Source organism: Gymnoscopelus microlampas, assembly GCF_963454915.1.
Source record: "Gymnoscopelus microlampas genome assembly, chromosome: 4".
Classification (NCBI taxonomy): domain Eukaryota; kingdom Metazoa; phylum Chordata; class Actinopteri; order Myctophiformes; family Myctophidae; genus Gymnoscopelus; species Gymnoscopelus microlampas.
Window position 1 is genome coordinate 11,126,693 of NC_139941.1, and position 14,252 is coordinate 11,140,944.

At 40.1% G+C, this 14,252-nt stretch overlaps 1 protein-coding gene across 1 annotated transcript; it reads left to right on the forward strand.

Moving 5' to 3' along the window:
- Window positions 1-3,229: 3,229 nt before the first annotated feature.
- LOC311043943 (uncharacterized protein) lies at window positions 3,230-3,739 on the forward strand (the record flags this gene model as incomplete). Its single annotated transcript, XM_084055366.1, has 1 exon — window positions 3,230-3,739. One exon carries the CDS (start codon window positions 3,230-3,232, stop codon window positions 3,737-3,739), a length of 510 nt encoding a protein of 169 aa, XP_083911492.1.
- Window positions 3,740-14,252: the final 10,513 nt, after the last annotated feature.

Here is a 14,252-nt window from a genome sequence, read left to right on the forward strand (position 1 = left end):
CACGTGTCACTTGACCAATGTTAGCTTGGCTGATGGAAGCTCACTTCAAAACATATAAATTATTTTTTGAAGTGACACACCTATTTATAGGTTTTTATTTCGTCATGCGTCTCGCTAGCCAATCAAAAGCATTGGTGACAACATATTGTCACGTGAAGCTTGACCAATGTTAGCTTCGCTGAGACGGACGGACACGCGGAAGGACAAGAACGAAAACATACTCTCCACCTCTGGCGGAGACAAAAAGTAACACAAATCTTCTCTTCTGGGGGTCCCTGGCACAAATCATTTTTGTTTTTAGCTGTGGCGGACCCGGGATGTAGTTATGAAATTTCTCTACTGTACCATTCATCCTAGGATATCATAACATCATAGAAAAGGTAAGATACCATGGTCCAAAATTCCCCTTTAATAACTTCCTCCTGGACCATCCACCTCTAATTTTACAACAACAGGACGCAATACGCTGAAAGGAGTCAGTGACTTAAAATTCCTGGACTCATGGATCAACTTGACAGAGCAAGACCTTTAAACCTTCTCAAAGTGGGGTCCTTGGGGGGGTTCCAGAGGGTCCCCAGCAAGGTTAGTTAATATAGCATGACAATCATTTTGACCTCTTTATCCACTTATATGTTGGCTATTCAAAAATGCCAGATCTACAAGCTCACAGCGCGTCACTTTGTGAAGCGCTGCGAGCTTGTAGATCTGATTTGACCATTTTTGCGGTCGGATCTGTGGCTCTGGACAACCTGATCGCTGTGTCTGTCAGTCCTTGCCCCCCCCCCCTGTTTCCTGAGAGGTAAAGGTGGGGGGAAATGTCTGAATGAACTCTGTCCAGTCTGATCTTATCTTTCCCTGTTGCATGCTGTAAAATAGGCCTGCATGGCACACTTAGGCCTGATTTATTTCTGTAAAGGATTAGCTGGACAGAGCTCTTTCAGACATAACCCCCCACGATGGTCCTCCAGTACCTTGATGGCATGGGACAAGAACCTGCAAACTGTTTGTAGCAGAGGCAACCGATCAAGCACAGCACACCATTGCGCCAAGTCACCTTCGAGCCATCAGCAGGTGTCTTCTATTGCTTTTCAATTGTTCTTTTGTATTGTAGTCTTGAAAATTCCAAAGTACTCCAACGTTGAACTATATACGAGGACATGGATTTGAACATGTAACCTCTGTGCTGAAAGTCAGATCTTTAGACCACTAAACTACCTTTGGCACTCACAACACATGTTTCTTTAGTACTCTTGAAGCGTTCTTTAGTAGTTTAGCCTTGTGAATTTCAAAGTACTCCAACATTGAACTATAGTGCGGGAGGGATATGAACATGGAACCACTGGGCTGAGCATTCGATCATTTGACCACTACATTATCTCTCAGGCACTCACAGCACAAATCTCTTAGTACTGTTGAAGTTCTGATTTGTCTTTTGCTGCTTTTGATTTGTTCTTTTGTAGTCTGGCGCAACTTTAAAGTACTCTAGCATTTGCTTCAACAACAACAGATGGTCTGAGACTTGACGATGGAAACTTTCTGAAAGACTGAGGGCCCTATCTTGCACGCCTTATCCCTTATGCCTAATCTTATTTTTTAAGTATTTTTAAAAAACATTTTAAGATAGTGAAAGTAACCGATCTACATCTACACGTTAGTGCTTGTAGATCGGCTATTTTCACTATTTAGAAACGTTTTTTCCAAAATACAATAAAAAATGCCTACTAAGATTAGGCATAAAGGATAAGGCGTGCAAGATAGGGCCCTGACAATACTACACCAGTCATTCACTTAGTGCTTTTGATGTGTTTGTTTAAATATGTTAACATTCACAGCACTTTTGTATTTAACTACAGTAGGTCTGGGAAGTGTTCTTTTGGACTTACCAGCAAAGGCCGGCTTACTAGCTTGGCTTTGCTGGTCATTCCAGCCAGCCAGCTGGCTGACTGGTTGACCAACTATACTGACAAACCAGCAAGACTAGCCTGACCAGTTTGTCCAGTTAAGACCAGCTAAAACCAGCCAAAACCAGCAACCACCTGTAAGCTGTTTTTTTACTGTTTTTTTTTCAGCATTAGGTCGATCCTCAATTAAGGGTCACCTCACTCTCCTGCCAATCTGTCTTTTTATGCCCAGGTGCAGGTCCTTAGTCATCAAGGGCCGGGTAATCAGCAGCCAGGAAAACAAATACTAAATCAAATACTAAATCAGCACTCAAAACAACTTTTAAGGAAAGCGAAACAGCGGGGGAAATTCAGTTGCTGTGGACAGTTCAGACATAATCGGTAGGCAGGTCTGGTTATTTTAAACAAGATTTCAAATGTTTTTTTTTTTTTTAATGAAATCGAGATCAATGGCTTCTATTATAGCGTGCCAACTTTTTAGGAATAGAAAGTTTCTATTAGCTTGGATCAATGATGTCACTGGTAGGCAGGTTTCTAAACATTGTTTAAATCTGCTTCTGCAAGTTATCACGTGATGAGATCATGTGAGGTGCTGCGTTGCACAACCGAGCACAATAATCCTAACAAAAAATAAAATATTTTGTGATGCGACATTTTTCTCGAATCTTGTAGTGTGTGTAGTGTGCATGTTTGAGAATTGAGATTATAGAGAGGAGAATCGTAAGATTATTTGCATGGGCATGATGCACCGATTTTAAAATCCTTTAGGATTTTATGTTCATATTTCACATGACTGCAGAGGTAATGTGTACCGATTTGTGTGAGTTTTTGACAAAATGTGTAGGATTAGTAGGCTATAGAAAAACGTAGCAAAATACAACATGGCGTAAAATCTAGTTAATGACCAGAACAAACAAATGAATTCTCTTCAATGAGCACTGAGGATTTTACAGTGTAGATTGGGGGTTCCAGTATAGTTTAGTAAAGCCATCATCACAACAACTGCTAGCATGAGAGATTTGGCAAGAGCCGCCACTTTTCCAAGGATGCCTGTGCAAATTGGCATTGTTAGGAATGCATTGGCAACTATGTGTAACGTCACACACAACACTCGGTCTCCGTTCTGGCCAGTCTATATAAGATGCCGAAGGTGGCTTTATACTTCCTTGTCTAAAAGCAACAGAGACGGTTGGAGAGAGAGACAGAGGAGAGACAGAGGAGAGACAGAGGCGAGAGACAGAGAGGCGAGAAAGAGGAGAAAAAAAGAGGGAGATAGAAAACAAAACAAAACAGCTTGAGAAGTCACGTCACCAGGTGTAATAACGGCGATGAGCAATAACGAGTGCTTTGGATGTGGCAAAATGGGTCACTGGGTCAACAAGTGTCCCGAGGCTGGGAAAGCACATTTGTCCTTTCCCAGCCGGGGCAAAGGACGAGGTCGAGGGAAGGACCTGTTCTGCTATCGCTGTGGTGAGCCGGGTCACGTCGCCAAGTCCTGCGAGAGGACCGAGGATGCCTGCTATAACTGCGGCCACGAGGGCCATATTTACAGGGACTGCAGGGAAGCCAAGAAGGAGAGAGAGATGGTTTGCTACACCTGCGGTAAAGCGGGTCACATAGCGCGTGACTGTGTCCATGCTAACGAGCAGAAGTGCTACACCTGTGGAGGGTTTGGACACATCCAGACTGGGTGTGAGAAGGTCAAGTGTTACAGGTGTGGAGAGATCGGTCATGTGGCGGTTCACTGCGGCAAGGCTGCCGAGGTCAACTGCTTCATCTGTCAGAAGTCAGGTCACCTGGCCAAAGAGTGTACGTCCAGTACCGTTGAAGCTAGCTGAACCCTGCTAGCATGCACCCACACCCCCTCCCAGGTATTGGCTCTTTACTGCATGACCCTGTAAGACGCAAGACCTCTACAAATTAGTTTCTTTTTTCCTGTCCTGGACAGATCAACACCAAATGTCTTGTGCACATACTACTTCAGTAGGCCAAGAAGGCCAACAAATACATCAACTCTTTTTTTTTAACCCAAATATAGACTGGCCACAGGAAGTCTGAGTTCCTCATGGGAGTGTAACGCCATTATAAGCTCAATTCAATATTATAGGTTGAAGCAGAGACCTAATGTATCACCCCAGGAAAGAATTTGGTGAAAGTGGCAAGGACAAACTCCCTTTTAAAAGGAAGAAACCTCAAGCAGAACCAGGCCTAGGATGGGTGGCCATCTGCCTTCACCGAGACGGGGAGAGAGGGAAACGGGGGATACAAGAATGGACAACAACAAAAATGGAGAGTGAGAGAGGAGGGACAAAAGAATGGGACAACAAACAAAACAACAGTAACAACTATAATAACAATAACAGCAACAGTAATAACAGTCAGCGGTCAAATTCCATGGAAACCTTCCATCAGCAGCTGGGTGGTCTGCACGTGATCCATGGGAGCCTGCGAAACAAGGACAAAAACTCTGGGGAAGAGGTTCCCGAAAGTAGATTTTGTGACATGCATTGATGGAGCATCGGCCACACAAGAAGGGGAGAGGGAGAGGAGAAGGGAGGAGGGGAAAGGATATAGAACGGAGAGGGAATGGAGAGAGGGAGAGGAGGATGGGATGAGATGAGATGGAGGGGATGAGAGGACAATGGAAGAGCACAGATGGAGATGGAGAGGAGAGAGGAGGAGGAGGAGGGGATAAGAGGACAATGGAAGTGGAGAGCAAACATGGGAGATGGAGAGGAGAGAGGAGGAGGGGATGAGAAGACAACTGAAGAGGAGAGAAAGGATGGAGATGGAGAGGGCGGGGAGAAGGGAGAGAGGAGCTTGGTGAGCCATGGGGAAGGTCCACCAGCAATCTACTGGTTTTCTCCTAGTTCCCGTTAGTGAAGTTTAATAAAGTACAGCGCAGTACAGTAGTAGACGGCATGACTCTGCAGGAGGCTAGCCGTCTATAAGAGGGTCAGTGTGTGTGTGTGCTGTGTGTCCGGAGCTAATCTCACAAACGTCAAATGTCTTGTGCAAACTGCCAGTAGGCCAAAGAGGTACCTACACTCATTTTCTTTCACATGTTTTATGCTTTCTAAACATTTTGTAATATATACAATATTCCGTCATTGTCAGCAGGTGTACATGTGAATTGTAGTATTTGTATGAAAGTACAGTGTAAGATGTTTTTATTTTATCTCATGTGGAATTGCAGGATGGACAAAAAAAAGAGTCCAAAGAGAATTTCTCTATGGGGACAACAAAAGCATAACCTTATCCACCTCATCATGCCAATACGGCTCTAATCGGGTTGAAACCTCTTGCCAAATTTGGAGTCATGCAAGTAGGCTATGTCATGGGCAACTGATGTTATAGATGACTGACATCACAGTTTGGCCACATGAAGTCCGAGATCCACATCTGAGCTATGCCATTCCCATGTGGATCCCGAGATCCACATAATTCTTTTTTTTTTTTTTTTCATTAAGAGAGCCCAGTATGTTATTGTCACTATTTTATTTATTTTATTTATTTATTTTATTTATTTTATTTATTTTATTTATTTTATTTATTTTATTTATTTTATTTATTTTATTTATTTTATTTATTTTATTTATTTATCTCCTAAAAAGCGTGAATGCATGCTCTAGCTCCAGCATACTGTCAAGAAGACTTTTAAAAGTTAGCCTTTAGCCAGGACTTTCTTTTCTTTGAAATGTTTCATCTTTTTGGAAATTAAACTTAAATATATATTTTGGAATATGACATCCATCGCAAAAAAACACAACTTTTTTTTTTACATGGAACCTCCTGTGGCAGGTGTCAAAATATTGAGCCCACACTGTTTCTCTAGAAACAGTACCCATTTGTTTTCTTTGATCCTCCCTTTTCCAATGGACTGGGAGGGCTTTCAGCCTTGGGACCAGCCAAATCAGATCAAAGAATACAAGGAGGAGATTAGAAATGGAAATGGAGAAGATATACAGCCAGAGAACAAACAGACGAGAGAGGGGGACACAGAGGTAGAGAGAAAGAAGAGAGACAGAGAAGAGGAAGATAGAGACATCGTTTGTGGCATAAGTGCACATCACGGTCAAGATGAAGTTTAAGATGAGTGACTCTCCCCCCATGAGTGAAATGGATGGATTTTCAGTTTTGACAGATGAAGAAATTCAGAGTTTGTGACTTGCAGACTTGCCTAAACATAGGTAAAGCTTTCTTGCTCTCTCAAACAATTTTCACACATGTGTTAGAAAAAGAAGAAAGTTCACACATCCTGATAGCAACGTATGTCTTTCAGTACATTTTTTGCCTGCTCAATATTGACCCTGTGGGGTCCTCTACATCAGTGACCTTTTTAGTTCCAAGGACCCCCAATATATATTTTTTTATTTTTGTTGGTTACTTTTCATAACTTTAAGGTCAGATTGGGCTAAAGCTTTGCCCAAATATAGAGATATGTGACAAAATAGTCCATTACATTACTCATGTAATAGACTGACCACATAACCACATGGAAGCCACACCGTTCTTTTGTTGTTGTTGTTGTCAGATTTCTCCAAACTGGATGTTGTGTTATTGTGTTAAGATTCATGAATATAAATCTCAGGAATCAAAAAAAAGGAGAGAGAGACTTGGTGGTATAGTTAGACCAGATAGTCCCACTGCAAAAGAAGATATTGTGTTACTAATTGAAATTAATATTCATTGATGAGATAAAAACATAAAGATCCTCAGACACAAGGTGGCCAAAATGTCTAAACAGAGGCAACTTGAAAAAGAGAATGTGAGCACTCGTCTGTTGAATAGTTCACAGTTCACGTTTATCGGTTGCACGGTTCTGGCAGAAACAGTATCAAGATAGGTATAGGCAACCATGGGTCTTATCCCAAGAGTCTTCACCTTAGGACCACAATAGAAACAATCCCTCAGGGCTTTTTGTATTATCCTTTTAGCATTATTGTATAACTGTACCCCTGTACCTTTGATTTAATAACTTTTAACTTTCAAACTTTTAATAAAGTATTCAATCAATCGATCAAACCTTGGCACACCTCATTGTTTAGTCACCTCAAATGGAACAACTACAGAGCTTTCAGGTCATATCAGGTACATTTGGAGAAGAAAAGTGTGACTTCTATACAGTTAAGGAGTAAAAAGTTCTAAGTACAATTCTAAAACTATGCAACATTTCAAAGATTCCTTTTCAGGCAAACATGTCCACTGTAAGATGAACATTTTAAAGTATGAATGATGTTACTAGGCGTAAGTATGTAGTTGTAAGCCTGCCTTTAAATGTCCATTGCCGCATCGACAATACATGGGGCGCTTAAAGTTAAATATCTCCATAACTACAAATGATTTAAAAAAAAAGTTTCTCAAGCATGCATGTCCACACTAAGGTGGAATTTTTGAACTGTGAATGGAGTTTCTAGGTGAAAGTGTTTTTTTGAGGTCCCAAAACCTTCCATCCGCCTCCATTCTAAATCTCTGAACTTTTAAAGGAGTACAATTCTAAAACTATGCAACATTTCAAAGATTCCTTTTCAGGCAAACATGTCCACAGTAAGATGAACATTTTAAAGTATGAATGAGGTTACTAGGCGTAAGTATGTAGTTGTGGGCCTGCCTTTAATTGTCCATTGCCGCATCGACAATACATGGGGCGTTTAAAGTTAAATATCTCCAAAACTACATATTATTTAAAAAACAAAATCTCAAGCATGCATGTCCGAAGTAAGGTGGAATTTTTGAACTGTGAATGTCCTGAGCTCCAGAGCTCGATGAATGTTAGGGACCAAAAAAAGTGTCACTACAAAGTACTACCAGTCAACTCTAAATTGCCTGAAACGTACTCCTAACAGGTTTTCGGGGGGACGATTTTGGCCTCCACACTTAGTGATTTTTTAACTTTCGTTTTGGTTTCGTTTCGGTAGTGACCCAATGGTGAAAAAATACATTTACTAATTCCAGAGCTCGATGAATGTTAGGGACCAAAAAAAGTGTCACTACAAAGTACTACCAATCAACTCTAAATTGCCTGAAACGTACACCTAACAGGTTTTTGGGGGGACAATTTTGGCCTCCACACTTAATGATTTTTTCGGATTTAACTTTCGTTTCGGTAGTGACCCAATGGTGAAAAAATACATTTACTAAGTCCAGAGCTCGATGAATGTTAGGGACCAAAAAAAGTGTCACTACAAAGTACTACCAATCAACTCTAAATTGCCTGAAACGTACTCCTAACAGGTTTTCGGGGGGACGATTTTGGCCTCCACACTTCGTGATTTTTTAACTTTCGTTTCGGTTTCGTTTCGGTAGTGACCCAATGGTGAAAAAATAAATTTACTAAGTCCAGAGCTCGATGAATGTTAGGGACCAAAAAAAGTGTCATTACAAAGTACTACCAATCAACTCTAAATTGCCTGAAACGTACTCCTAACAGGTTTTCGGGGGGACGATTTTGGCCTCCACACTTAGTGATTTTTTCGGATTTAACTTTCGTTTCGGTTTCGTTTCGGTAGTGACCCTATGGTGAAAAAATACATTTACTAAGTCCAGAGCTCGATGAATGTTAGGGACCAAAAAAAGTGTCACTACAAAGTACTACCAATCAACTCGCACTATTTTATTTATTTTATTTATTTTATTTATTTTATTTATTTTATTTATTTTATTTATTTTATTTATTTTATTTATTTTATTTATTTTATTTATTTTATTTATTTTATTTATTTATCTCCTAAAAAGCATGAATGCATGCTCTAGCTCCAGCATACTGTCAAGAAGACTTTTAAAAGTTAGCCTTTAGCCAGGACTTTCTTTTCTTTGAAATGTTTCATCTTTTTGGAAATTAAACTTAAATATATATTTTGGGATATGACATCCATCGCAAAAAAACACAACTTTTTTTTTTTACATGGAACCTCCTGTGGCAGGTGTCAAAAGATTGAGCCCACACTGTTTCTCTAGAAACAGTACCCATTTGTTTTCTTTGATCCTCCCTTTTCCAATGGACTGGGAGGGCTTTCAGCCTTGGGACCAGCCAAATCAGAGCAAAGAATACAAGGAGGAGATTAGAAATGGAAATGGAGAAGATATACAGCCAGAGAACAAACAGACGAGAGAGGGGATCACAGAGGTAGAGAGACAGAGAAGAGGAAGATAGAGACATCGTTTGTGGCATAAGTGCACATCACGGTCAAGATGAAGTTTAAGATGAGTGACTCTCCCCCCATGAGTGAAATGGATGGATTTTCAGTTTTGACAGATGAAGAAATTCAGAGTTTGTGACTTGCAGACTTGCCTAAACATAGGTAAAGCTTTCTTGCACTCTCAAACAATTTTCACACATGTGTTAGAAAAAGAAGAAAGTTCACACATCCTGATAGCAACGTATGTCTTTCAGTACATTTATTGCCTGCTCAATATTGACCCTGTGGGGTCCTCTACATCAGTGACCTTTTTAGTTCCAAGGACCCCCAATATATATTTTTTTATTTTTGTTGGTTACTTTTCATAACTTTAAGGTCAGATTGGGCTAAAGCTTTGCCCAAATATAGAGATATGTGACAAAATAGTCCATTACATTATTACTCATGTAATAGACTGACCACATAACCACATGGAAGCCACACCGTTCTTTTGTTGTTGTTGTTGTCAGATTTCTCCAAACTGGATGTTGTGTTATTGTGTTAAGATTCATGAATATAAATCTCAGGAATCAAAAAAAAGGAGAGAGAGACTTGGTGGTATAGTTAGACCAGATAGTCCCACTGCAAAAGAAGATATTGTGTTACTAATTGAAATTAATATTCATTGATGAGATAAAAACATAAAGATCCTCAGACACAAGGTGGCCAAAATGTCTAAACAGAGGCAACTTGAAAAAGAGAATGTGAGCACTCGTCTGTTGAATAGTTCACAGTTCACGTTTATCGGTTGCACGGTTCTGGCAGAAACAGTATCAAGATAGGTATAGGCAACCATGGGTCTTATCCCAAGAGTCTTCACCTTAGGACCACAATAGAAACAATCCCTCAGGGCTTTTTGTATTATCCTTTTAGCATTATTGTATAACTGTACCCCTGTACCTTTGATTTAATAACTTTTAACTTTCAAACTTTTAATAAAGTATTCAATCAATCGATCAAACCTTGGCACACCTCATTGTTTAGTCACCTCAAATGGAACAACTACAGAGCTTTCAGGTCATATCAGGTACATTTGGAGAAGAAAAGTGTGACTTCTATACAGTTAAGGAGTAAAAAGTTCTAAGTACAATTCTAAAACTATGCAACATTCAGTTTCTCAAGCATGCATGTCCACACTAAGGTGGAATTTTTGAACTGTGAATGGAGTTTCTAGGTGAAAGTGTTTTTTTGAGGTCCCAAAACCTTCCATCCGCCTCCATTCTAAATCTCTGAACTTTTAAAGGAGTACAATTCTAAAACTATGCAACATTTCAAAGATTCCTTTTCAGGCAAACATGTCCACAGTAAGATGAACATTTTAAAGTATGAATGAGGTTACTAGGCGTAAGTATGTAGTTGTGGGCCTGCCTTTAATTGTCCATTGCCGCATCGACAATACATGGGGCGTTTAAAGTTAAATATCTCCAAAACTACATATTATTTAAAAAAAAAATCTCAAGCATGCATGTCCGAAGTAAGGTGGAATTTTTGAACTGTGAATGTCCTGAGCTCCAGAGCTCGATGAATGTTAGGGACCAAAAAAAGTGTCACTACAAAGTACTACCAGTCAACTCTAAATTGCCTGAAACGTACTCCTAACAGGTTTTCGGGGGGACGATTTTGGCCTCCACACTTAGTGATTTTTTCGGATTTAACTTTCTTGGGAGTCTTGGGACTCAAGGCCCAAAAGAGAAATTTGATGTCTCCGCGGGAGTAATTGGTTCGACTCAAGACTCTTTTGGTTCTTGAGACTTGGGGGAAAAAAAAAGTGCACTAGTTAGATTTGAACCGGGAACCTCCTGGTTGCAAGTCCTGTATCTAAACCACTGCACCACAGAGGTCCTTACCTATTCTGATGACTTGTGTGTAATTTTCTGAAAGATTATATAAAGGTAAAAGCCCCAGGTAAAAGTTAGAAAGACGTCCTTGCGGGATTTGAACTCAGGATCTTTAATATGCAAGGCCTGAATCTTAACCACTGCTCCACCATGGTGTATACTTTCTATGGTCTCTTGCACGCTCTTCAGTGAAAGATCAGATAAAGGTGCAAGAGTCAGGTATGGTTGGAAACCTGTCCTGGTTGGATTTGAACCGGTAACCTTCTGGTTGCAAGTCCTGTATCTAAACCACTGCACCACAGAGGTTCTGACTTGTTCTGTGAACTTAGCCTGCAAAACTTTGTACCCTTTTCCCTTTAAATATCTATTGCCATTGACAATGTATTGGGCGCTTAAAGTTAAATATTTCAAAAACTACAAATCATTTCAAAGTAAAACATCTCAAGGATACATGTCCACAGTAAGGGGGGATTTTTGTACTGTGAATGGAGTTTCTAGGTGAAAGTGTTTTTTTGAGGTCCCAAACCCTTCCATCCGCCTCCATTATAAATCTCTGAACATTTCAAAGATTCCTTTTCAGGCAAACATGTCCACAGTAAGATGAACATTTTAAAGTATGAATGATGTTACTAGAAGTAAGTATGTAGTTGTAAGCCTGCCTTTAAATGTCCATTGCCGCATCGACAATACATGGGGCGCTTAAAGTTAAATATCTCCATAACTACAAATGATTTTAAAAAAAAGTTTCTCAAGCATGCATGTCCACAGTAAGGTGGAATTTTTGAACTGTGAATGGAGTTTCTAGGTGAAAGTGTTTTTTAAGGTCCCAAAACCTTCCATCCGCCTCCATTCTAAATCTCTGAACTTTTAAAGGAGTACAATTCTAAAACTATGCAACATTTCAAAGATTCCTTTTCAGGCAAACATGTCCAAAGTAAGATGAACATTTTAAAGTATGAATGAGGTTACTAGGCGTAAGTATGTAGTTGTAAGCCTGCCTTTAAATGTCCATTGCCGCATCGACAATACATGGGGCGCTTAAAGTTAAATATCTCCCAAACTATAAATGATTTCAAAGAAAAAATCTCAAGCATGCATGTCCACAGTAAGGTGGATTTTTTTAACTGTGAATGGAGTTTCTAGGTGAAAGTGTTTTTTTGAGGTCCCAAAACCTTCCATCCGCCTCCATTATAAATCTCTGAACTTTTAAAGGAGTACAATTCTAAAACTATGCAACATTTCAAAGATTCCTTTTCAGGCAAACATGTCCACTGTAAGATGAACATTTTAAAGTATGAATGATGTTACTAGGCGTAAGTCTGCCTTTAAATGTCCATTGCCGCATCGACAATACATGGGGCGCTTAAAGTTAAATATCTCCATAACTACAAAAGATTTTTTTTTAAAGTTTCTCAAGCATGCATGTCGGTCAGGGGATCTTAGTATAATCTCACATTCTATTCCAATTCACTTTTTAAACAATTATTTTACTGATTTTCCTTTCAGACCCCAAATTAGATATTGCTCAATTTATGCAATAAATTATCTCAGATTATACTAAGATCCCCGGGCCTGTGAAGGTATTTTAGTATAATCTGAGATTCAATTCAAATTCACTTCTCAAGTCATGGTAAAATTTATTTTACCGAAACGAAAGTTAAATCCGAAAAAATCACTAAGTGTGGAGGCCAAAATCGTCCCCCCAAAAACCTGTTAGGAGTACGTTTCAGGCAATTTAGAGTTGATTGGTAGTACTTTGTAGTGACTTTTTTTGGTCCCTAACATTCATCGAGCTCTGGACTTAGTAAATTTATTTTTTCACCATTGTGTCCCAACTCTAAATTTAACTTTCGTTTCGGTAGTGACAAACTTTCGTTTCGGTAGTGACACAATGGTGAAAAAATAAATGTATTTGTCTTGTTTGTTGTTCAAGTCAAAGCACCAGGAAGGCTGTATTTCTTGGCCAACAGTTAGCTCAATGGGTTGAGACGCAGTATTCATGATCCAGAGGCCATGAGTTCAAATCCCACTGGTGTCTTTACTGTGATGCTTCCCTTTGCAGACTAACTTCTAGAAAAACAAGTTAAAACCACAAGGAAACCTGTAACTCTCAGCCAACAGCATAGCTCAACTGGTAGAGCGTCTGTCCAATAACATGACTTGATGACTTGACTTGAGTGGGTTCGATTCCCACTCGAGTCAAGTGTCCCCGGTAACTTGGGGCAACGGATAAATTGACTGATATCCTTAGTGATGCTTCCCTTTGCAGACTAACTTCTAGAAAAACAAGTTAAAACCACCAGGAAACCTGTAACTCTCAGCCAACAGCATAGCTCAACTGGTAGAGCGTCTGTCCAAAAACATGACTTGACTTGACTTGAGTGGGTTCGATTCCCACTCGAGTCAAGTGTCCCCGGTAACTTGGGGCAACGGATAAATTGACTGATTTACTTAGTGATGCTTCCCTTTGCAGACTAACTTCTAGAAAACAAGTTAAAACCACCAGGAAACCAGTAACTCTCAGCCAACAGCTTAGCTCAACTGGTAGAGCGTCTGTCCAATAACATGACTTGATGACTTGACTTGAGTGGGTTCGATTCCCACTCGAGTCAAGTGTCCCCGGTAACTTGGGGCAACGGATAAATTGACTGATATCCTTAGTGATGCTTCCCTTTGCAGACTAACTTCTAGAAAAACAAGTTAAAACCACCAGCAAACCAGTAACTCTCAGCCAACAGCATAGCTCAACTGGTAGAGCGTCTGTCCAATAACATGACTTGACTTGACTTGAGTGGGTTCGATTTCCACTCGAGTCAAGTGTCCCCGGTAACTTGGGGCAACGGATAAATTGACTGATATCCTTAGTGATGCTTCCCTTTGCAGACTAACTTCTAGAAAAACAAGTTAAAACCACCAGGAAACCTGTAACTCTCAGCCAACAGCTTAGCTCAACTGGTAGAGCGTCTGTCCAATAACATGACTTGACTTGACTTGACTTGAGTGAGTTCGATTCCCACTCTAGTTATCCGTTGCCCCAAGTTAGCGGGGACACTTGACTCGAGTGGGAATCGAACTCACTCAAGTCAAGTCAAGTCAAGTCATGTTATTGGACAGACGCTCTACCAGTTGAGCTAAGCTGTTGGCTGAGAGTTACAGGTTTCCTGGTGGTTTTAACTTGTTTTTCTAGAAGTTAGTCTGCAAAGAAAGCATCACTAAGGATATCAGTCAATTTATCCGTTGCCCCAAGTCAGCAGGGACACTTGACTCGAGTGGGAATCGAACCCACTCAAGTCAAGTCAAGTCAAGTTATTGGACAGACGCTCTACCAGTTGAGC